Here is a 26,141-nt window from a genome sequence, read left to right on the forward strand (position 1 = left end):
TGAAATGAACATGGAAGTGAGGCAAAACCACTCTCCAGAGTGGTCTTAGAAGATAGTTGGATCTTTTCCAGACAAAATAGAAATTGCATAAACACAAGAATAAGCTCACGTCTTTCTCAGTTACCTATAATTTATAAAGTTGTAAAATAGTTCACAGATATAGATAGCTAGAGTCTGATGATCCAGAAGAGTCTATAATATATGTGCTTTTTATAATTTATATTTGTTCAGAATTTTTCAGATATAATTTCAAGTTGGATAATTTTGAGGATTTGAGGGAAATGATTACATCCTTTAAAATGTAATACATGAATATAAAGCAATCCTTAGATGTCAAGTTTCATGGGATAGGAAAATTAAATTATTTTGTCTTTGAAAGTTGAATTTCTTCATGTTGTAAAATTTGTGTAACTCTTCTGCTTACAGGAAATATTGCTAATACAGATCTTGTATAATTGATTTTTATTAGTAAAGCTGTAGGGGAGCCAGATTAGCAACTTCAAATTATTGGCCTGACATAAACCATAATTCCTTTTGATGGGGAGAGTTGAATGGAAAATAAAGGACCCTTAATTCAGTTATTCACTTCAGAAGCCTCTCTATACTACTTTCATGTATCTACGCTGAAGAAGTAGTCTAATGGAAACTAGATACTGAGATAGCCTATGAAGTACTTAAAAGATACTATTGTAAACATTCTAGAGGTCAGATTTACCTGTAGCATAAAGATAGATTAATTGGGCCTTAAGCTCTCTCTTCTCATTAGCCTTTTGCTTAAAATTCTTCCTAGGGCCGGGGGTAAAGTGTTAGCCTAGCATGTGCAAGGGCCTGGGTTTGATCCCCAGCATCAAACAAAAAAAACCAAACGTTTCTCATTTGGAGAAATACTACCATTTAAAAAAAATATTTCTTTTGTCTGTTTCCAGATTCTTATCTATCAGTTTCTTCTCTCTCATAGCTAGGCTAGATCTTGGGAGGATCTACACCAACCATTTCACTTAGTTTTAGAGTATGTAGTTAATTCTAGACTTAGTCTAACTTTTTTTCCTTTTGAAAATTGATACTGGATTTTTTCCCCCAGAACTTACAGATGCCCAATAGGGGGCAGCAACCCCCTGTGTAGGGATAAAATGATTATGTGGAGAATCTAGGTTAATATTTTTGTGTTTTGTCCCTCCTGAAAGCTCCACTTCCACCTCTCTTAATGTTCCTTTTTTGTCCAGTTTGTATCCTTGAACTCCTGTGTAAGAAAACTCCAGGCAGGACACACTGACAGTCAAGTCTAAATTCCTGTTCAACAACAGTATTTTAGCTTCCTGGTTGAAATGAGTATGTGTAATATTTCGATGTATATGAAATATGCACTTTTGGGTTTTTTTTGTTTGTTTGTTTTGTTTTTTTTTTAACTTTTTAGATGTTGATAGACCTTTATTTTATTTATTTATTTTTATGTGGTACTAAGAGTCGAAGCCAGTGCCTCACACATGCTAGGCAAGTACTCTTAGCACTGAGCCACAGCTCCAGCCCCTAAAATACGTGCTTTTGAATCAACCAGAAAGCAAAAAACATTTTAATTGACCAAGGTCCTGCTTTTGAGTTTTGCTGATATTAAAATCTGCCTGGAAATAGCAGTGTTTAAATACAATTTTCCACATCATTTATTTTTCATTCCTATAAAGCCTTTTGGAGGTATGTTCAAAGACCTTTTGCTGATGGAAAAGCTTCTGGCCTTTTAAGTATGGGGTGTTATTTCTGAGAACTGGAGTATATATACCAGTGACATTCCTGTCACTTCATTTAGTAAATACTGTTTTATGGAGGTGTACAGAAAGAACCATTCTTTCATTCTTAAATCCCAGTTACCTAGTCTGACTTTTTAGATTTGTGGGTTTAAAATTTTTTTTGTAGTTGTACAGCATGTATTTATTTCATTTGTTTATTTTTATGTGGTACTAGAGATCAAACCCAGTGCCTCATGTGTGCTAAGCATGTGCTCTGCCACAGAGCCACAGCACCAGCCCCAATATTTGTGGGTTTTGATTGTTTTGGAAAGTGCCATTTGAGAAATTTGTTATTTCTCTTTCTGGTAAATACATTTGATCACTAATTTAATTTTATTGAGTTCTGAAGTTTGGATGGTAATTTGTGTTCTACATTCTGTTTTTGACACCTTACACTGTACCTTGAGATTTTGATTACATTTTCCATGTTTACTGTGATGATATAAACTTGCCCCAATGATTTCTTCTTTTTCTCTAGGCACCAGAATTTCCTGAGTTTGCCACTAAAGTCCAGGAAGCTATCAATTCTCTGGGGGGAAGTGTCTTTCCTAAGCTTAACTGGAGTGCTCCAAGGGTAGGAACACATAAGTAAATCTCTTATGGCTTGAATAGTCTTTGCTTTGCTATTCATTTGATTTTTATATCCTCGAAGAGGTATTAATTATATTCCTAATTTTAGGGAAAATAGTATGGAATTTATTTATTATTTTTCTCTGTTATTTTATTTTCTCGATTTTGTTGTACACTTTCCTGGGTTTGTGAAATACTATACATTACGTCAAAAGGCAGTTTTGACCTCTGAAGTTGTTGCTTATTCTAGAATTCTGAGGAAGTTTATTCTTTGCCCTTTTTAAAACTTAAGCTGTTTGACAGAGAAAATTTTGTTCATTGCAAAGTAATAATCAAAAGGCTACAAGATGTAGAAATAGAGTGGTTTGAGAAATCAACTGGTATTTTCTTAAATTGTGTTTTCTTATGTTAACACTCCATTAAAAAGATTTTTGTAGAGGTTAAGACCTGTGGAAAAAATGCTCTTATTTTTTAAAACCTAATAGAAAATAATTTCATGTTGCTAAAGGTCATTTAAGAAATTAAAGAGTTACTTGCATTTTCAAAAATCATCTTATGTGCCTTTCTTTTTTAATTGTAAAATGAGTAACTTATACTAATTTAATTTTTATTTTTACTTTTATAATTAGTTATATGTGTATATAGTTTAAAATTTTCAAGTAGATATAGAAGTTTGCCACAAAAATCAGCAGGTCCTTTACCTGTTTTACTTCATTTCCTCTTCCTCAAAGCAACCACTTTCAAGTATTTTAGTACATACTTACCTATCTTTCCTGATTTTCAGTTTTAGATATTTATTATTGGCTTCTTACTTGGAAGACTCAACTCTTTTATATCTTATCCCCTTTACTTCCTATTGCACTGTGCTTGTTATAGTTCTGAGTTTGGTTAGATCAGTATTCAGTGTTTCCATTTACTATGATTATGCAAAAACCATGTACACATCTGGAATATACTATACTATGATTACTTATGTTTTCTTATTCAATATTTTATCTTCCCTGGAGTTGATAATTGCCTTGTTTATTCAGCTGCACAATTTGCTTTTGTATATACTTGTTTCAGTGGAGTTAAATGTGTGTTCAACATACTATTTTTGATCATTATCTTTTTTATTGGGAGAAATTTTAAAGAAGTTATTTATCGACTGGGTGCGGTGGCACATGCCTGTAATTCCAGTGGCTTGGGAGGCCGAGGCAGGAGGTCTCCTAGTTCAAAGCCAGTCTCAGCAACTTAGTGAGGCCCTGTCTCAAAAAAAAAAAATAAAAAGTTCTGGGGATGTGGCTCAGTGGGAAAGCCCCTCTGGGTTCAATGCCTGGTACCCCGCCTCCCCAAAAATGTTATTAAAGAAATAGGTTATTGTAAATAAAATACAATACTGTATATTATAATATACAAATTATTGAACTCATTTGTAGTTCCTCACAGTCAACTTTTCATCTGTACAAGCAATATTTTTAATCCTTGTTTTCTACTAACTGGATTTGGACTTTTCACTTAAGGTGGGAAGATTATTTGTGGTTTTATTCATTTTTTCATTTATTTATTGTTTATTGAGTTCCTTCTACACACCAGTGTTTTCTTCCATGTAGTATGATAACTTTTTTATTTTTTTATGATTATTTGTTTTCTCAAATGTATTTGGCTCTACTACTTCTGATCTTACCTATAAGAGGTGCCAGAGGCAGTGGTGCACGCCTGTAATCCCAGTGGCTCTGGAGACTGAGGCAGGAGGATCTTGAGTTCAGAGCCAGCCTCAGCAAAACAAGGCACTAAGCAATTCAGTGAGACCCTGTCGCTAAATAAAAGGCAAAATAGGACTGGGGATGTGGCTCAGTGGTCGCGTGCCCCTGAGTTCAAGCCATGGTACCAAAAAGAAAAAAGAAAAAAAAAGGGAAACAAAGGTGTGTTTTTTAAATTAATTATAATATTACTTTTTAGGCATGTGCCTGCTCTTCTTCCTTTTTTGGTTGACGTGTTTGAGATATTCACCATTTAAAGTTATAATGGTTCCACATATATTCCACCTTCCTTCTAGTTTTGATGGACATGAATCTTAATTACTTCAAGTTCTGATGTTTGACTGTCACTCTTGAGCCAAGAGAAGGGACATGATCTCATTTATTCTTGGAGGGTAAATGGTCAGACTGTTTGTTTACCATGTTACTCTTTTAGCTGAAGTGTGCTTCTGATATTGATTTCCCCCTTATTCCATCATCACAAGGAGAACATTGGAAAGTACCTGGGCCCTGAGAAAGTGTAGGGACCAGACCAGCTCAGTGATTGGATTGTAACTAAGAATCTATCCTGCAATGCTCACGCCCTTTCTTGTAGAGGAGTATAATTTGACATTTGACTGTATTGCTAAGATTTATAGACTTTTTTACTAGAGCAGATATCATGGAATATGTACTAAATCACATGTGCTTTATTATTTAGGATGCGTACTGGATAGCAATGAATAGTTCTCTGAAGTGTAAAACCCTCAGTGACATCTTTCTACTTTTCAAGAGTTCTGATTTCATCACTCGTGACTTCACTCAACCGTAAGCATCTCATTCCCTCAGTGTCAGATTTTTCTATTGGTAAAACTCCATTAGTTCTAATACAATTATAAATATCAGTTCTGTTTTTTTGTTTGTTTGTTTGTTTTGTTTTGTTTTCTTTTGGGTGCTGGGGATCGAACCCAAGGCCTTGTGTTTACAAGGCAAGCACTCCACCAACTGAGCTATCTCCCCAGCATAAACAACAGTTCTATGTAACAAAGTCTTTTATATTCCCCAAATTACCTATTAAAACATACCTTTCTTTTCCTTTTATAGTAAAGGCTTATATAGTGGATTTTTCTAAATATAAAGAACTTTCTGTGTATTTGCATGTTAAATATTTTAGTACTTTTTTCCTATTATAAAACTGATATATGTTTATCATAGAAAAGCAAAATTAGGAACTGTAGCTAAACAAAAGCAGAAAATATAAAATTACTCACGAATCATCATAATTGGCTCTATATACTTCCAGTGTCTGTTTGTGCATTTAAATGGTATCCTATAATTCATCTTGCTTAGTGGGCTGAATTTGCACTTACCAGCACATAGTGACATCTTTGCATGTCTTTAAAAACTTAATTCTTCCTTATTTTTTATTACCTTAATTATATGTCCCTGAATAGCAGTGGCATGATGTGTTTGACCAATCCTTTTCTTCTGAAAAGTTCTGCAGTAAATATTTTTAAGTTAAATCTTTGTGTACTTCCCTAATTTTTTTAGATAAATTTCAAAAGTGGAATTGCTGTTTCCTTCCTTTGCCAGTCATGCTATAGCTAAAGAACTTGATCTTGTGCTATCTGCATTATAGGTGAACAGAACACCTGTGCTGTTGAGCTGTAGTTGCTCTGTTTGTGCAGTTATTTTCTAGGCTTCTCTTCCTCTCTGTCTTACAGCAGTTATCTCAAACTAATCTTTAAACTGGCCTTTAAAATAAAAGATACCTTAAAATCTAGAAGTTAAACAGGAAAATAAGGGGAAAATATTGCATATGTATGCTACTTCTTTCCTACCCATTCATTTGAGTTTTCCATAATAGTTCACTCTGTTTCAGCCTTACATCCTTTTCTGAAAAGGAACTTGGCATGAATAAATAACTTTGCTTATTGAGCTTTATTGTATCTGAGTTTTGTATCTTGGGCATGTAATTATAGTATTAATTAGAGAAAACAAAGTTATGGAATCATTAATGGGCATGGTTGTCTTGCACACTTATAAAAGGATTTTAGGAGCTGGGGGTGTAGCCAGGTGATAATGTGCTTAGCATGTGTGAGACCCTGCGTTCAGTCTCCAGCACAGGGTAGGGTGGGGTAGGCTGAAGGGAACAGGCTTTACCTGTACTGGTATTTGGTATTTCTGGGTTTGTTTTTTTTTTTTTTTTTGGTACCAGAGATTGAACTCAGGGTCACTTAACCCATTGGCCACATCCCCAGCCCTATTTAGTATTTTATTTAAAGACAGGATCTCATTGAGTTGCTTAGGGCCTCACTTAGTTGTTGAGACTGGCTTTAAACTCACGATACTCCTGCCTCAGCCTCCTGAGCCACTGGAATTACAGGCGTGTGCCAGCTCGCCGAGCTCTATGTTGTTTTGACACTTAGTTGTCAGCCTTTTATGGTTGTGTTGGCACAGGCACTTTAGGGGTTGGTAGTCCTTGTTCAGTAATAACACAGTAGCATTTTCCTTTTAGGAGATGCCCTCTGATTAGAAGAAAGTCATGTCTTTTGGTTGTAAAGCTTTTGACAGTTAGTGCTTTAAGTAGAGAGGCCCTGAAATACATTACATTAAAATTATTCTGCACTGCTAATTCATCTGATATGAACTTTTATATACCTTTAATACTAGTAATAGCAAGAGTGCCTTTCTAAAAAACCATTATAAATCACTTTAATTCTGAGGCCAATTGTTTTTTAACTCAGCTTTGCAATTTAGAGATCTGTTTCCACTTAACCCTCTTCTTCCTTTTTGTCTTAATTTGACTGATGTTCCAGTGAATGGTAGAAATACCAGTGAGTTGTTTTGCATTTTGTACTTTCTGACTTTTGCATGAGAAGGAAGTTAACTCAGCAAGTGAATTTGAGGTCTTGGATTTAGAGTGTTTACCCAGAAAAGGCCCTTCTTCTTCTAGTATAAACAGTTGGGAGTTGACAGGAATAAATACTGAGTACCAAGCTTTTAGCCTTTTAGGTACCTACCTTTTAGGTAGGTATCACTAATATGTCACCCTTTTCTAGAAATATTTCTTGGTAGTCAGTTGCATAGCAATTGGTAAGCCAGTTGCATAATAGTAAGAGTTAGCATCACTTTAAATTCCTTATTGGTAGAACTCGTTGAAGATGCACTTTGGGAGCCAAGGATGCAACTCAGTGGTAGAGCACTTGCTTAGCATGTTCAAAGTCCTGGTTTCAATCCCTGCACTGGGGGGGAAAAAAAAAAAGAACTTTTGACACAACACCTTGTCATAAAGCTCTTAAAGATTAAAACTCTTAATATAGCCCAGTTCTAGAGTGCTTGCCTAGCATGTGTGAGCCCTAGGGTTTGATTCCCAGCACCACACACAAAAAAGAAGTTTAATTTTTTAGATCAGATAGGGTCATATCAGTGATTTACTCTAACCCTTTTCTTGTACAGATTGGTAAACTGAGGACTACATATGTTTAGTAATTGGTTCAAGGTCCCACAGTTTGATTTGTTCCACAAAACCAAAATATAATTTCAGTAACCTAATTCTAAAAGTTCTTTGTACTTTCAGTTAATTGTTATAGGTTTTTTTTCAAAATGCTTCCAATTAAATATAGAATACACTATCACTGAATATTATACAGTTATATATAATATCATATAGTATTATAAAAATAAGATTATTTTGTTTATACTATTTTGAGACTTACCTTAACTAAAGAAACAAAGATATGGTCAAATTGCAAGGGTAACAAAAGGCCAACTGAAGATAGCTTGCACACATGGGGTTTAAAGAGTATATTATTTGACCAGGAGTAGTGTGTGTAGTTCAGTGGTAGAGTGCTTGCTTAGCATGCATGAAGCCCTGGGTTTAATAGCCAACATTGCAAACAATAAGAATAAATAAATCTGGTTAATTAAAAAATATATTATTTAACAAGGAGCTTGGAGACTGTATTTTAATTAATTCAGCAGCCACCAAAGTCACCAGGTAAAGACTTTCAGACTTTCCTCTCTGCCACCCCTGGCTTATTGGCTTGGTCTTTGAGCTTATCACCTGTTGGTCACAAGATTGCTGCCACAGTTGCAAGTATCCATCACATGAAGACATGACAGTATCTGTATGGAAAATAGAAAAGTTTATCTCCTCTGATTCATTTCTTTATGTGAACAAGTAAAGCACTCCTGGAAGCTTCCCAGGAGACTTCTCTCAGGCCTCACTGGTCACACAGTTATTCAGTCTAATCCAAGAACTGGCAGAGGAAAGAGAATGCATGACCATTGAGAACAGGGGTTCTCAAATATTAGAATGCATCAGAATCATCAGGAGAGTTTGATGAAGCACTGATTTCTGGGCCCCATTCCTAGTTTCTGATTCACTACTCCTGGAGTGGGGCCCAACCATATCATTTCTAACTTGTTTCTGAGTGATATTGATGCTGCTGGTCCAGGTTCATGCCTTGAGGACTGCTTAAGTTAATCAACACATGTATCCCTGGGATTAGGGAGGTATGTTAGTCAGCTTTCCATAAGTAACAAAATATCCAAGATAAACAATTTATAAGGAGGAAAATTTTATTTTGGCGTTTCATTTCAGAAGTTTCCTTCCATTATTTGTTGGCTGTTTCTTTTGGGCCTATGGCAACATGGTTCGCTATAGTAGGAGCACATGGTTGAGGAGGCTTATTCTAATGGCAATCAGGAAGCAAAGAGAAAGGCAGGAAAGAGCCAGTATCCCAGTATCCCCTTCAAAGGCACACCCCCAGTGACCTAACTTCCTTCTAGTAGGCTCCATTTACTAAAGGTTCCCTCACCTTGTAGTAACACCATGGGCTGGGAACCAAGCCTTTACCATATGGGCTTTTGGGGGGACATTTAAGGTCCAAACTATACCAGGAGGTCATCAGGAAGCACAGGTGTTTCCAGTGTCCAGACAATGCAGATTCTGTTAGCAAAGTTGAAATGGGGAACAACTAGAGAGCCAATTATCAGTGTCTGCCACAGCTGTAATTTGCTATAAAATATTAAGTGGTTTTATTTTTCCTATTCCTTAAATGGTTACTCTAGACAAAAAACTTTAAAAAATAGAGGTTGAAATGTAACACATTTAACAGTCTGCATTATCTTTGCTGACTATATTCTTTGTCCAAGTGTAAATATTCTATTTGATTATACTTATTAAATCACAAGGCTGCTTTCATTAATTATTTTATTGATTAGGTGTCACTTTAGTAGGCCAGAGTGAGAAAAAAATTCTTATTCACTTGTCATTTAGAAGAAAGGGCTGAGTAGGTGAAAAACTAATTCTATTCATTGTTTCTCTGAAAGTTTCATGCCTGAGGAGAAATAGAATGACTAGAGATCAGGGAATTTCACTTGTCTTAGTAATTTAAGTTCAGTTACACTCAATATAATTTTTAGACTTTTTTCCTTAAGATTGTCACAAAAGCACTGGGCATGGTAGCACACACCTGTAATCCCAGCAGCTTGGGAGACTGAGGCAGGAGAATTGCAAGTTCAAAGCCAGCCTCAGCAAAAGTGAGGTGCTAAGCAACTCAATGAGACCCTGTCTCTAAATAAAATACAAAATAGGACAGGGGATGTGGCTCAGTGGTTGAGTGCCCCTGAGTTCAGTCCTCAGTAACACCCCCCATTCCCACAAAAAAATCATTACCACACTAGTGATTAAGTAATCCTTCTTTATTTTCAGGGGATATGTCCTTCCAGTGGGGTAGTAATTATCATTACTACCAAACTCTATAGAGGCTGTGTTTTTGTATGTATGCTGTACATACATACCCATGTTAAATTTTCACCTTTCACTTAAGGGGAGCACTTTATGACTTCTCTTTGGAATATCTGAATTACCAGCATCAATTTTGCACTGCTGGGTCATTATTAAGTAAAATAAGGGTTACTTCAGCATAAACATTGTAATACTGTGACAGTTGACCTGATAACCAAGACAACTAACCAAGTGTCTACAACAGGTGGGTGGCATTTGTCTAGTGGAAACAATAGACAGAGGAAGGATACTTCCTATCCTGAGCAGGATGGACCAGGACAGCATAAGATTTTTATCTTATGCACAGAGTGGCACTTAATTAAAACTTAGAAATTTTTCACTTTATATTTTTATAAATGACCATGATCATAGGGAACTGAAATTGCAGATGGGAGGGAACCACTATAACCCTGAAGTTCAGCAGCAGTCTGCAGCCGTGAATAAATGGACCTGGATCTACTAGAATCTTGTACCCTATAATTTTTCAAATTCATTTCTTTTAAAATGATGAATATATCATCAGATTTAGGTAATATCTAAGTTGTCTGTAATAAATTCATAGAGATTATTCTCGTATGTACTAATTACTATGATTCTCCTACCACACTGGCCCAAGTTTGAGAGCAAGTCACACCATTGGAATAGGTAATAGTGTAAATCATATCACCAACCCTAGAATCTCACCCCTTGTCCCAGCATATAGGGCTCATCTTCAACTCATTGCTTTCCACTAGAATAGCCTCTCATGTCCACCTCCATCTACCTTATTCTGGCAAAATATACTTCTTAATCAAAGCACAGCCATCATAGAACATAAACACGTGTCCTTCTCATATTTCTCTCTCTTTCCTTATAGCCTAGCAGAGGACACACTCCACTTTATTTTTCATATTCTGCATCCTTGTTTTCCTGATCATCCATGCTTTCCAAGTTCCATAGTCCTGAACGTGCATCCTCATCACCAACTATTTTGACATTTGTCCTCTTCCAAGGTGTGAAGTCTTTGAAACAGCACAATGAAAACTGTTGATTATAGTAATGAAGTTTTCAGAAAAAAGCATGTCAGTCTCACAACATGTTTAGGACATAATAAATATGCCTTTTTATAGGAAGAGCATTTGGTTGGCAGAAACAGGCTTGTTTAAGGTGAGGGAATGATTTAGGAAGGAGCTTGAGTAGGAATAAAAGGAGAATGACACTCCTTGTTACAGTTTGGATATGAGGTGTCTCTCAAACGCTCCTCTTAATGCAAGAATATTTAGAAGTGAAATGATTAGCTTTCGAGAGCTGTAACATAATCAGTCCTTCCTAGTTTGATTGGACTAACTGGGTGGTAACTATTGGCAGGTGGGTCACAGCTGGAGGAGGTGGGTCACTTGGGGGCATTCTCTAGAAGGATGCGTCTTCCCTGTGGCCTCTTCCCTTTCTTTCTCTCTGCTTCCTTACCCCCACCCAGCCCACCCTATGAGCTGAGCAGATTTTTCTTCACTGGCCTTTCCCTATGATGTGCTGCCTCACCTTTCATCAGAGCAAGGAAGTCGGCCTCTAATAGACTAAGATCTCGAAACAGCCCTAAATAAACTTTTCTTCCTCTAAATTGTTCTTGTCTCAGGTGTTTGGTCACAAGGACTTTTGGAAAAGCTAACTAAGTACTCCGCTTAATCATAGTAATAACTAAGCTTATTACTTTAGTTTGGGGTTAGATTCTTTTCTTCTCTCTTTTTTAAAATTTGGATGTAGAACATTGCTCTCCAAATTCCTACTTAACTAATTTCAAAACATGTTAATAATATGCTTGGAATTAATTTGCTGTAGTAGCTCTCATCAAAGCAGATCTTTGAGATTTGCTTTTGTTTTCTTCAAACTAAAATCCTTTTTTTGTTTTATCCTGGAAGTTCATCTAGTTTATAATTAACATGGTAGATTATATAATCATTTATTTTTTAACAGTTGTGTTATTTTAGGGATTTCATGACTAGCTAGAGAAACTATAATTATTCTGCTTAGAATTAGTAGTTTAGAATGAAACATAGGAGTATCCTTTTGACATAGACTGTAATTAGTGACTTTGGTTTAATACTACTTTTTGTTGATATCATCTTGAAATTTTCAATAAAGAAATCTTCCAAATTAGTACAAATACTAACTAACCCAGGAAAACATTTTAGAAGTGGATTTTTTTTTTTTTAGCAAACCCACCTCCCCAAGAATATAAATGGAATTGAAATATTCACATGCAATGTTGTTTGTAGTATTTCAGCTGAGCTCCTGAAAATGTTCTTGCTGACCTTTGTATTCAGTCTTAGCTAGATGGCTCAGCACTTTCCTCTCTTTTCAGGAAGTCTACTTGGCCATCTGGCTAATCATCTTAATAAGGCCTGTGCAATAATCTCTTCTATACCACATATTTTCTACCTTCTAACACTAGTCAAGTTTTTAAAATAATAAGTGTTAAACCAACTAAGCTTTTAAAATAATGTTTATAGGATGATAGAAAGCCAAATGTGTCTGTATTAAAATCTGTACTTTTATTTTTTGCATGGTGCGGGGAATTGAGCCAAGGGCATCACATGTATTGACAAGAGGCCATACCACTGAACTATATCCTCAACCCATAAAATGTATACTTATTTTTAAGGTAGCAATATGAGGATTAACCAAGAATTGAAATCAGTATTTGTAGGAACGTAAAAACACTTTTAAAAATTAGATAACGAAAACCCATTATCTTGGAATTGCTTCTTTTTAGTTTTTCCACTTTCATATTTTTATAACAAGTAAGTATAGAACCTAATCTACCTTGTTTTTGTTTTACCTTTTTCTTTATAGAATAATAGGTTAATAAGAAATTATCCTCATTTATCAGATTTATAAAAATTTGGCACCCACCTAATTAAATTACATTTTAAACAATATGGTTAGAGTCTGTTATTCAGTAATCATTAAGACATTGTCATGTTATTTTGCTTAAGCTAATTCCTTTGTTGTTTCTTCCTTTTTCCCTATCTTTTAGGTACATTTAAATGGAAAATATAGGAATTAGTTTAGTTTTATCTTGATAATGAACTCGTGGTTGGTTGGAAACCATAATATTAAGTTTTAAAGTAAACTTAAATTGACTTCATGGGGCTGGGGTTGTACCTCAGTGGTAGAGCTCGTATTTTACTTGCAGAAAGCCCTTGGTTCAATCCCTAGCACCAAACAAAAAAGAGAAAAAGAAAAAGCATACTGTATCATAAACATTTTTTCTTTTATAAATAATTCTTTTACCACACAACTTTTATCCCTCATAAAATACTGTGTGGATTTTTAACACATTTTTCACTTAGAATTTATAAAGGAGATTTAGGGAGTAATAAGTGGTTTACCAACCACAAAGGCAGAGAAGAAAAGGAGGCCTGACTAATTGCCTGGCAAAAAGAACTTAGAAATACCTAATGCCCTCTACCATTTACTGTTGAGACACCAGAACCATCCAGAGAAGCTAATTGACTTTTCTGTAAGCATACAGATTGATCTTATCTGAAATGCTTGGGGCCAGAAGTGTTTTGAATTTAAGATTTTTTTTCAGATTTTTTTGGGAATATTTGCAAATTTACAACAGAGATCTCAGGGATAGAACCCATGTCTAAACATTAAATTCATTTATGGTTCATAAACACCTTATACATATCTGTATAGTATTTTTAGTATACCTGTATTTAGACTGTGACCTGTCCCATGAAGTGAGGTGGTGAACCTTTCCACTTGTGATATCATGTTGGTTCTCATGCAGTATTGGATTTTTGGAGCATTTCAGATTTCTGCTTCTTGGATTAGGATGCTCCGCTGTATGCTAGTTAAATAGCCCATGATTTTGAGTTTTGAAATTTCTCTGCCAGTGTTTCTTATACTTATTGAAACATTTAAATTTTCTCCTTGATGTAGTTTATCTCATCCAGAATATTTCACTTATCTCATAGTTGCTGTGTGTCCAAATGTAGTTTTCTTAAATGACAGAAATGTTACTGTGCAGAGTTCTAGAAACATTCTTAATGCTTATCGTTCTGCTGATCTTGGGGGAAAGGATAGATTTCCTTAAGGATAAAATAATTATGTTAGCTTTATTAATTTGACAGTTCATGACCTTAATTTTGATTAACATAAAAACAACCTAGGAGATTAATTTTTATTTAATAAATTTTAAATGTATTGAAAGCTAGTTTTCTAGTTTTAGATTTTAACTCCTCTGGGTAGTGTCCCTTTAAATTAGTTTGATTTGAAACAAGGAATTTTTACTTTCCAAAGAAAAATGAGGTTTTAAATAGCACCAGTATGTGTTCGAATGTATAAAACAGAAGGTTCATATACTGGTATTTTAGAAGATCCATTTTATATTATGGAAATAAGGTTTGGTGACTAGTAGGGTTTGTTAGTTTTTTTAAGCAATGATACTAAAGTGAGCTTAAAGTCCCACTGGTATTTATGTTGCCTTTGTTTTGTTCTGGCTTATTTTTTAACTTAATCTAAGAGTTTTTTTTTTTTTTTAATTAAAGAGTTTTAATAGAACCTCCATCCTTGAGAGAAACAGTGCAGCCTGCAGCCTATAGTTTAGTGCTCTTTTCCCCACTTCCTTGTTAGCCTACCTTTTCTGAATCTTGGAATCCTTATGTGGTAACTTTAGATAGTAATAACATTCATGTCCTCTTAGGATTATTGGAAGAATTAAATGAGAATACAAATGTAAAAAGACTCATATTGTGCCTAGCTTATTAAGCGTTCCGTGTATAAAGCCCACTAACAGAGAAAACCTACTGATATTTTAACAAAACACTATGTATATCTTTTTTTGCAATGTAGATTTTATCAGTCAGTGCCCAGTTATTAGTGGTAATAGAAGCTCTGTTTTCTCAGGATTTCAGCCAATCAAGGTAAACTGAAATTGTTTATTGTTTGTAGTGTAAAGCATAATGATTACAGAGAATTCTCAATCATGTATTCAGGGAATTTAAAAACCTCTCTCTTCCTTTCAGTCAGATATCAAGATATATTGACATGACCTAAATATCTTTAGACAGTGTGCCTCTCCTTCTCCACTCCAGCATTGCCTTCATCAGCCCCTCCGCTCTCACCAGGACTCTCGGAACAAGCCTTCCACTGTCTCTCTACCTCACATTGCCACCCTTTCCCCAAACTGTCCAATATCATTCCACACAGTGACATTCTAATGCATAAATGTAATGATCTCCCTCGCATATTGAGGACTTTGTCTCCCCTTGTCCCTAGGCTGGTAAACAGTACATGATCTGTGTCCTACTCCAAAATTTCTGTCCAACTCCATCATTCAGCAATTCCACTCTTACGTGCTACACCCCATGAGCATAGATGTCCTGCAGTTCTTTGAATACCAGATGACATTTCTCACTTCCCTTCCTGTCTTAGCACATTTCCCTGTTTTAAATGTGGAACCTCTTCTTGACTAGCTTCCCTCTCTCCCCCACACAGCAGACAGCCATCCAGTTCTTCCTTTCTGCTATCAGAGTATTTTATTTTCCTCACTCTTTTCAGTTCTTTGTCCTAATTGTTAGCTTTCTCCACCAGACTAACTCCTAAAGGACAAAGCCATCTTACTCACTGTAGCACTCCTGGGGTCTTTAGCATAGATAGTCATTTAATAAATGATATGGAATATGTTTCATGACATCGTTTTGTAGGAGGGAAAATTAATGGGGGACTGAATAGTTCTGTCAAGAATTTTTTAAAACAGTATGAGGGAGAAAGGAATAAATTACCTTTGTTGGCTTTAGATGGCAGAAGTAGCATAATAGCAAAGTACAGTAGGTTGTCTCCTGACTCAGCCAGATGAAATGAATGAGAGGTTGTAAAATGGGAGCTCCATCCTGTGTTTATTAAGAATCTAGAGTTAGGCTGCTTGAGTTATAGACCCAGCTTGGTCACTATATTTGGACTCTCTTGGGTCTTAGTTTCTTGCCTTTGACAGAGAAATGGAGATTATACTAAAATGATTATAATAGCTCATAAAGTTTTGAGGGTTAAATGAGGTAAATTCTTAGGGTGCTTAGGCTAAAGCATAGGCATCAAATAATACTTAATACATGTTCATTGAATTTGAATTTGTCTCCTGTTTTTGGATTGCCTTTAGTAAAACCTGACTCTCACATTAATATAACTAATGTGTGTATATAAACTGATAGCAGTTTAAAAAAATTCAATTGCTGTTTTTCTCTCCAAAGATTTATTCATTGTACTGATGATTCTCCAGATCCTTGTATGGAATATGGGGTAAGAAACTTTTCTTTTTCCTTGATGACATTGATGATCCTAAATGAAGATGTGTTGAAAATTTCTTACTAATCCTAATGAATGAAATTTTTTGGATTAATTTCTCTAGGAAGTGAGAATCATTGAATTTTAAATTTATGAAATGTAGGATACATATAAACGAATGTATTTACTAATAGATATATATATATACCAAATATATACACTGTACACAAGCTTATAGACATTTGTACTCCCTTACCCACATGAACCCTGGTTTTTTTAACCAGTACACCAGGAAACAAAGTCAACCCTTTTACACACTTTTAAAATATGTTCATTCATCTTGGAAATATGTTGAAGAAAGAGTGAAAGAATAGTGAATAAGACAACTTTATTAGAAATTTTTCATGATTTTAAGCACAACAAACGCCAAATTTTGTTCCATAGTTTCCTAGCTTGAAAGTATACACATTCACAGGCACCCTGGAATGGGCACAGGTTATTCAGTGCAGTCAGTAACTCATTGAAGAAGTCATGGGGTGAACCTGGAACAACCTTTTTTTTTTTTTTTTTTTAAATGTTGGTTCCATCCCTGGTAGGCTCTCACTTACGTCACTTCTGGTTCTTTTGTACCCACATTGTCAAAATAAAGTATTTAATGAAAATTTGTTAAGAGGAGATGGTTATCTTGGCTACATAATTGCAAGATGCTTTTATTTGGCTTTATAATACCAATTAGTATTAGTACAGTGATTTTAGAACTTCACTGTTTACTTCTGAACACTTGTATGTACACATGCTCTCAAAATTTGCCTACTGAAATGGGAGTAGTTCAGTACTAGAGCCCTTGCCCTAGCATGTGGGAGACCCTCAGTTCCATTCCTAGCACTGCAAAAAAAAGTCTACTTACTGTATTGAATATTCTTAGTGTGTTTCTTAATGCACTGTAATTGTGATCTTTATACACTACTTGTGTGAGTGTTTTCACTTTATACCATAGTGAGAACATTTTCCCAAGTTATTACATAGTCTTTTATAACATTATTTATGTAATATGTTCATATCTGCTATTTTGCTGAATAAACATCTACTTATAAAGCACTGTTATGTCATATTATTTTGTGCTGGGAACAAAAAATGAGGAATTTTTTTTTTTTTTTTTAGCCATTCTCTGAGGAATAATCCTTGTTGAGATGTCATCATTTATCTCCAAGATTTATTTACCAGTGATCTGTTCTTTTATTGCTGTTTTAGTCAGCTCTCTCACTGCTGTGACTAAAAGACCTGACCAGCACAATTGTAGAGGAGGAAAAGTTTGAGGGCTCAGGGTTTCAGAGGTCTTAGTCCATAGAAGGCCAGCTCCATTCCTTGGGGCTCAAGACAGAAGAGTGTGGCAGAGGGAAGCAGCATACACGGTGATTAGGAAGCAGAGGGAGATCTCCCCTTGCCAGATACAAATATATATCCCAAAGCTCCACCCCAATTCCCATCTTCTGTAGCCACACCCTACTACTTCAGCCACCACTGAGTTAATCCCATCAGGGATCAGTTCATTGATTAGGTTAATGCTATAACCCAGTCATTTCTTCTCTGAATCTTCTTGTATTGTCTTACACATGAACTTTCAGGAACGCCTCACATCTAAACCATAGCAATTGCTTTTGGGGGACTATACTATCATTATAATAATGCACAGGATTTAAATCTAGTTTTTAAAGCTAGGAAATGATGTTCTTCCAGCAACAAAAAGAAAAAAGTTGCAAACAGAATCCTATATGTATCACATGCTCTATATATTTTTTTTTAAAATGGCTCTATGTGCAATACTTAGGTATTCATAGGATTCTTGTGAAAAGATAGGCAAGAAACTGATAACACTGGTTTCCTCCATAGAGGAAGAAGGACTGGGTGGGAGAGAGAATCACCTCTTAACCTTCTGTTTTAAAAAAATCAACTACAATGTATGTATTACCTGTAAATACATTTTGGTAAGCATGCAAATTTCCCCCAAGTTACTGTGCTACACTTGGTTGTTGCTGAATAAAAATTGCTGTTGCCATTTATATACATGCATACATACATACCTCAGTATCAACTTTTAATAGATAAGAACTATGCTGTATTTTAGTTTGAGATTCTTCATTTAATTATTAGGGTCTTTTAAAAAATATGACATATACAAGGCTATTTAAAGGTTCACATTAATGAAAAATGAAATCAGTTCATTTTAAATTTGAGTCATAATTTTTAAAGTTTCCTTTTTATGAAGATAAACTTATTATCAGATGTTTTTAAATATAAGAAAATATGAGGAAGCTACTACCCAGTTATATTTTCAGTATTAATATTTTGGTTTTTAACTTCCCTTTCTTAAGGGAGTGTGTGTGTGCAAACTCTCTTTGTAAATATTTTGCATAATATGTTAACTTTCTTTAAACTTACGGTTTGAGCATTTTCCCAGGTCATTAATTTTCTTATATTGTGGTTTTTAGGGGCTGCTTATCTTACACTTTGCCATTTTACTTGGCAAACATTTCTTATGCACCTGCTATGCTTCCTCACCCTTAGGGAGCTTGTCAGTTAATGGAGAAGAGAGATTTGTATCAGGTTGTCACAAGACAGCATGATTCGAGCTTAGTATAGAAGGTTATGTACAAGGGACAGTGGGAAGCACAGTAGTAGGATACTGAGCCCCCATGGGGGTTCAGGGAATGGTGCCTACAATAATTCAAGTTCTGTCAGGTCCAAAGGACCCAGAGGTGTGTCCAGGATAAAGGAAGTGGGAATGCCTGTCATTTATTATCAGTTAATGTTGCCAAAGAATATGAATGGTTGTCTCCAAAGACAGAAATAGAAGCATACATTGTCAGCTGTACTATTTCTAAAGTTGTTGAATTCAATAGTATATGAAAGTATGTATATACTAAATAATTACAGTAAGACGATACATTTATTACTTGAGCCACTGGTTGAGTGGCTTACTTTAAAATAATGAGAAAGTCATGATTCATTCTGGTAAATTTATTAAAGTTTTTATTAGAGTAAGAATTACCAAATATTGCTTAAGGTAGACAACTTTTCTCTGTTTTTTAGTATTAGGGATGAATTTAAAATTGCTACTTTAATTCTTTACATAATAAGCCTTTTATGACTAAATTCTTTCCTTGATGCTAAATTAAAAAAAAACAAAACTATTTCAGAAGTAAGAATGCATGGCAATGTGGAACTTTAGGATTCACCTATACATATAATGTTTATGCTAAGCAAGCATTGGGCTACCTCCCAGCCCTGAAATTATTTTATTTATTAATATTCCTGGAGGGATGGAGAACATGTGACTTACAGGGCAACTTATAGCACAGTGGTGATAAGATTTGACTTGGTTATCCTTGCTGTTGTGTATTGTGTCAGAACTCTCAGAATGATGTGACAAAGATACATTTTATCCTGAAGAATTTCAGCGTAATTTCCCTTTCTTGTTGGAATGATAGATTATAGCTCTTGCCCTGAATGGACAATGCACCCCGCCCCCCTTTCTTTTAACCATTTTTAATAGCAATTGTTAGAGATAGTCTTGTTAGGAAATTGTCTTAGACTTTCTTGCGTTGTGTTACATTTTTTTCCTTTGTATATAGCTTGTTCTCCGAAAATGGTGTGAATTAATTCCTGGGGCTGAGTTCCGGTGTTTTGTCAAGGAAAACAAGCTTATTGGTGAGTTCTTTCTACTTTTGAAAGTATTCTTTAAAAGAAGAAAACCATGTTGCCATAAATGCCAGGATTTCTTTCTATTTATGGCTGAATAGTATTCCATAGTGTAAATATACTAATTTGATTATTAGACATTGTATATATGTCTTAAAACATCACACTGTACTTCAAAATATACAGTTATTATGTATCAACTAAAAATAAAATCAAAAGACAAACTTTTGATGGAAGTAAATTTCCAGTAATTACGACAGGGTTATCAATCAGTTTTAATTTCAGATGCTACCTCTACCCAATTGGTACTGACTCTCTGGAATGCTATGCTGGCAAGGATCCTGAGCCAATAATCAGTTTCCACAGAAAAAGGTAGTATTGTTGATTAATCATGTCTGTCTGGATTCCAGAGATGAAAGTGGTGGTTATTATGATTCCCAATTTGACATTGTATAATGTTACCTTCTTTCTGTTTGAAACTTTCTCGTATTACTAACAATAAATTGCATAGTATCATTGCAAGTATCAGAAAAACTGAGGTTTTGAACCTTTATTTTTATTATTGGGACACTGTTTATTATCCAGCAAAGGAAAGATGTGGGAAAACAAGTAAGTTATTCTAAAAGTCACCCATTTTCTTTCCTCTCCTGTTATTATTATGTTTGCTATGATTTATTCAAGTTTAATATGAAAATAATTTGTTCTTAATTTTTGGTTGTACACATTTCCTGTGAAGTGATATGATCAACCAAGAGAAGTGTAATTTGAATAAAATCAAATCAACCCTATTTGTTGAATATGATGTTGATGTTTATTAACATAACTGAAGGGAGACTTGGGGCATTCAAATTTATCATGTTGTTAGATATTCCTGGAAAAAACTACAGAATAAATGTGCTAAAGGTGTCAGAGCAGACACCTTTTCCCTGGGACTTAAGCATATTGCAGGAATTTCTTAAGTGTGTTTGGAATCATCAGCAAAGGCACTTTGAAAAAGGGGAATATTTGCTTTTTCATAACTTGAAATACCAGGCTTGTGAAGTCTGAGTAGCATGTATAAACAAGAAAAGTAGACTGTTTCTGTGAAATAAAATACAAATATTGCAGACATATTTTAAATTTTCACCAAGAAGTGGAAGAGAATACTAATTTGTGGAAACTTTCTTGGAAAAAAAAAAAATCAAAGCAGTTGACTGTATGTAGGCTTAAAATTGTTACTTTAATTTTTCACTTAGCAAGAATTTTTGAAACTAAGTTTTTCCTATTGTGCTCAAAAAAATATTTCCAGAAGTAAGAACGTATGGCAATATGGGATTTTAGGATACATCTATTTATATAATCTTGACAGTTGAATAATATTTAATGCAGTGTTCATCTGATTGAACCTCTGACCTACTTTGATGATTTTTTTCAAAAAATTTTAAATCACTTTTTTTTTTTTTTTTTAAAGAATATTGTATAGTAACAATATAAAATATTTTCTTGTCAGGGATTTCTCAAGGGACTACACACAATACTATGATCATATTTCCAAACAAAAGGAGGAAATTTGCAGATGCATTCAAGACTTTTTCAAGAAACACATACAGTACAAATTCCTAGATGAAGATTGTGAGTATTTTTTAATTGACCCAATGAAATGAAATAAAGTATATAATGTTATTGAACCTTATCTCACCAAAGTGCATAGTTTAAAAAATGGATTTGAGGACTGGGGGCAGCAATTCTCAGCACTGAAAAAGAAAAAGAAAAAAACCTATTTTGATTAAAGTACTACATTTTGTTGTATTACTAGTTGATATTTCTGACAGTTTGCATGTTAATTTTCACCTTATTGAAATTCATTTTTAATACCAAGACCACTCTCTCTCCAGTCATTTTAGATATTCAAATATTTCATAGGGTCCACCTACAGAAACCAAATTCTGTGTTTGAATGATCAGAGATAGCACCAATTACAAAGTAAACATTTGTGGGTTGTTTTTTTTGAATTCATAGTACATTGTAAGAGAATTTCCATGTATCTTAAAATTTATATCTGCTACACTTTACTTTTTTTTCTCCTTGTCAAGACTGGGTTCAATGGCAGACTTGATTTTCAAAAAAATGAATCATGCCATCAACATAATTAGATTTTATGCTTTTGTATGATAAATTTTACTCATGTCATTCCTCAAATAAGTGACAGATGCTCCTTTCATGAGTACTTTTTTTGTTGACAACTTCCCTCATTCCTGTGTAATTAGTTTATGCAGTGGTGATTTAGTTGACTTGGTTTTTTTTAAAATATTTTTTAGTTATCAATGGATCTTTTATCTTATTTATTTATATGTGGTGTAAATACCAAACCCAGGGCTTTGCAGATGCCAGGCAAGCGTTCTACCACTGAGCCACAACTTCAACCCCAATGTTGTTTTGTTTGAATTTTAAATATAAGGGATTTCTATAGTTGGGGATAGAGAATATTATATAAATACTTACTTATATAATTAAGACACTGCAGAGTACCTTTTTATGTTTGAAGTTTTGAGATTTAGAAGCACTAAATACTCAAGGTCCATTCTGTATTTAGTAATGAAATGCACTTGAGGCTTAGATCATGAAAATATTAATTAATTAATAATTGAGTTTTTTCTCCTTTCCAGTTGTTTTCGATATATACAGAGACAGTAGGGTAAGTACAAACTATATTTGATGTGTTCTAAAATGAGGACTGGTCTTAGAAGCAAGGCAGTACACTGCTTTTATTTTTAAGGATCCTCTGTTCAAAAAATGCATTCTCAAACCAACTGAGGTGTGTGAAATTCACAATGATCCAGAATTTTCCCTTAAAATATACCTGACATGGGCTGGGGATATAGCTCAGTTGGTAGAGTGCTTGCCTTGCAAGCATAAGGCCCTGGGTTTAAATCCCCAGCACCGCAAAAAAAAAAAAAAAAAAAAAAAAAAAAAAAAACCTGACATGAGGAGACATAATGTCTTAATTATATGCTACAGGTTTAGGGATTATTAATCAAACATGTAGGAAATGTCCACCTTACCCCTACTTTATTCTTCAGTCAGAGGTGTGGGCCTACTTCAAATAAATAGTTCATTTTGCATACTTAAATAGCCAGGACTTTTTGTTAGATATTTTCGTAATTATTATTATTTAAAAAAAATTTTTTGTTGTCGATGGACATGATACCTTTTAAAATTTATTTGTATGTGGTGCTGAGGATCAAACCCAGTGCCTCAGGAGACATACTAGGCAAGCGTTCTACCACTGAACCACAGCCCCAACCCTTGGTAATTATTTTAATCAACTAAAAGATCCTTAGCATGATTTGAGTCGTTTCTCTTTAAACTAAAAATGAGGTTAAGTTTGCATTTTAAGATCTTTCCCCTTAATCAATTTAATATTTCTTAAATTTAAATTAGTTTTTTAGCTGGTATAAAGAAACATAAAAATTATACATGTTCATAGGGCATTGTGTGATATTTTGGTACCTGTTTACATTGTGTAGTATATAAATCAGGGTAAGCATCACATATGGGGAAGTCATGTGGTTCTTGGCTTATTTCACTTAACATGAGGATCTTCATTTCCATCCATATTATTACAGATAACAAGCTTTCATATCTTTTTATGGCTGAATAGTATTATTGTGTATATATATCACATTTTCTTTATTAACTCATCAGTTGATGGGCACTTGGGTTGCTTCCATTTCTTGGCTATTGTGAATAGCCCTGCAGTGAACATGGAGTGCTGATGTCTCCCTCAGCATCCTGACTTCATTTCCTTTGGATATGTACCCAGGAGTGGGATACTAAATGGTATATGGTAGTTCTAGTTTTAATATTTTGAGAAACCTCCATACTGTTTCCATAATGGCTGTACTAACCTACAGTGCACATGGTCTCCAAGTCCTTCCCAGCACTTGTTGATTTTTGTCCTTTTGATATTTGCCATTCTGACTGGAGTGAGGTGATACTTCATTGTGGCTTTAATTTGCATAACTAATGATTAGTGATGTTAAGCATTATATTTTTTTATATTATCTGTTGGCCATTTGTATATCTTCTTTTGAAAGAAGATTTCTTTGTCCAAGACACGTAATATTTTTAGAGGTTTAGGTCTCTGAACATCATCCTGTGGTTTCTCTTTATTGACTCAACTGTGAAGGATCGCAGGTGTGTTTTCTAATATGTTACCCATATATTGGCAGAGTACCTTTCATTCCCCCTCTGTGCACAAATCAGCCTTCTGGCAGTGATGTGCGTGATACCTTTGAATCGCTTTTGGAACAAAAAAGTTATGACCCATGGGACATTGTCCCCAAATGACTGTAAACTGTGCAGGCTATTAAGTCAAAAGACATTGCTATATTTTCACCTGTCTGCAGAATGATGACAGTTATTAAGAGTTTGAAAGAGGGCCTACAAAATGAGAGTAAGCAAAGAAGAGGAATGTTACTTGGCAGACTTTCAACCGTGTGGAAACAAACTGTAGAAAAGCTTGGAAAGCTGGTGTGATGGGATGGATAGAAATGGGATCTAAAAGGCTCTCACCCTGGCTCTGCTTCTGACTTGTAGATATTGGCCATGTCAGACCACTGATGGAGCCGAGTCTGTAACATGCTAGATGCCATACTAATATGGAAGCTTCAAACAAGATACCTAGAAGGAGTTCATCTTTTTTTTTTGGTCGGTGCTGGGGATTGAACCCAGGGCCTTGTGCATGCGAGCAAGCACTCTACCAACTGAGCTATATTCCCTGCCCAGGAGTTCATCTTTAAGTGAGGGCAACAGCCGTGTAAACATTGCAGGGAATGACCTGGTGGTGAGCAATGTCAAAAAAGTTAGTGACTAAACCCAACCCATTGTCCCGAAGGGCTTTATCCTCATTTATTTCAATGTTCACATAAACTGTCTAAGCTTGTGAAGTGTGTGTTTTCTGCCCACATAGTATAGACACTGAAACTGAGGCAGTTATTTTATATATTGGCAGTTGAAAATGTTGGAATTTGCCAAAGTGTCTTAATATATCCCTGGCAAATGCCCTGGTCTGTAAATCAGTAGTGCTGACAGGTAGATACAGATGTTTAACATGGTAAAAGAGTTAAGGAATGTCTTAAAGTGATGTTGGACATACGCATAACTAATTACTGCTGTGATTTTGCAGAACTGAAACTAGTTATATTTTTAAAAGTGAGAAACATGCCAGTATAAACATCCTGACAGTTTCTGTTAAGAGATTCAAACCATATTGTAAAATTCATTTGCATTACTCAATGGCACTTGTATCAGAGTTAGACACTTTCTTGAATATATTATTTTGTGACTATTCTTATAGAAAGCTACTCTTCTTTTATAATAAGTGATCTCTTACATGAAATATAACTGAAGTATGTTTGAACTTGGCAGCACTTGATAGTGGCTGCTTTCCTCTGACGGGGCAAGTTGACTCAATTCTTATAAATGTCACATTGGTGGCCCATCCATTCAGTAAGTCTGGAATGAGGCATTGGAATATATATTTTTAGAAGCTTGCCTGCTTCTTAAGTTATGATAACGTACAGCTAGAATTTAGAATGACTATCTCAGATTCATAGGAAATTTTTCAAGTTCCCTTGTGTATTGTTTCAGTTATAACTATTGTTATTAATTTTTAATTTCATTGCTTTATGGACCTAATAACTCTGAACTTGAGTCTTGGTATTGTCAAAACTGGTTTTGCAACTTGGTCACTCTTATGAATGTTCTATGTGTGACTAAAAAAGAAAGTACAATTTCTAATTCATGAAGTATTCCATAGATGTCTTTAGATTAAGCTTGCCAATAATAATCTTCTATATCTTCCAGAAGAAATGTTTAAGGATTCTACAAAATAATCCACAGTCACGGGGAATGGATGGTCATACAGATGAAACAGTATTGGCCATGAATTGATATGTTGAAACTGAGTGGGAGGAAATGGGGTTTTGTGTGCTATTTGTCTACTTCTCTGTATTTTCACTTTTCCATACGTTTTTGTTATGGTACTAGGCATTGAACCCAGGGCCTTGTGTGTGCTAGGCAAGCACTTTGCCATTGAGCCGTACCCCAGCCTGCAGATCTAGTTTCTTTCCTTTAATAACGTATCCCTCCTCATCCATTGGCTGAAAGGCTGTTGTTCCTCTTTCATGTGTGAGTGATAGGCAATAGCTGGGTATAGAATTTTCTGTTGACCAGTTCTGTTTTCTCAGCACACTGAAGACACTGTCCCATTGTTCTTTGGCTTGACTTTTCCTTTCTCTGCTTTGCTTTTCTTTGCCTTTCTCTTCACTC

The 26,141-nt window shown here is 34.9% G+C and overlaps 1 protein-coding gene across 1 annotated transcript in view; it reads left to right on the forward strand.

The window, feature by feature from the left end:
- The window catches only part of Cdc123 (cell division cycle 123), a 52,059-nt gene that overhangs the window by 16,715 nt on the left and 9,203 nt on the right, over positions 1-26,141 (forward strand). The window contains exons 5-10 of the mRNA XM_047521402.1: positions 2,260-2,355; positions 4,791-4,897; positions 16,097-16,145; positions 19,763-19,842; positions 21,319-21,440; positions 22,475-22,503. Of these exons, the coding sequence (XP_047377358.1) occupies positions 2,260-2,355; positions 4,791-4,897; positions 16,097-16,145; positions 19,763-19,842; positions 21,319-21,440; positions 22,475-22,503 (483 nt within the window). The remainder of the gene's footprint in view (positions 1-2,259; positions 2,356-4,790; positions 4,898-16,096; positions 16,146-19,762; positions 19,843-21,318; positions 21,441-22,474; positions 22,504-26,141) is intronic.

Source organism: Sciurus carolinensis, chromosome 12 (assembly GCF_902686445.1).
Source record: "Sciurus carolinensis chromosome 12, mSciCar1.2, whole genome shotgun sequence".
NCBI classification, from domain to species: Eukaryota; Metazoa; Chordata; class Mammalia; order Rodentia; family Sciuridae; genus Sciurus; species Sciurus carolinensis.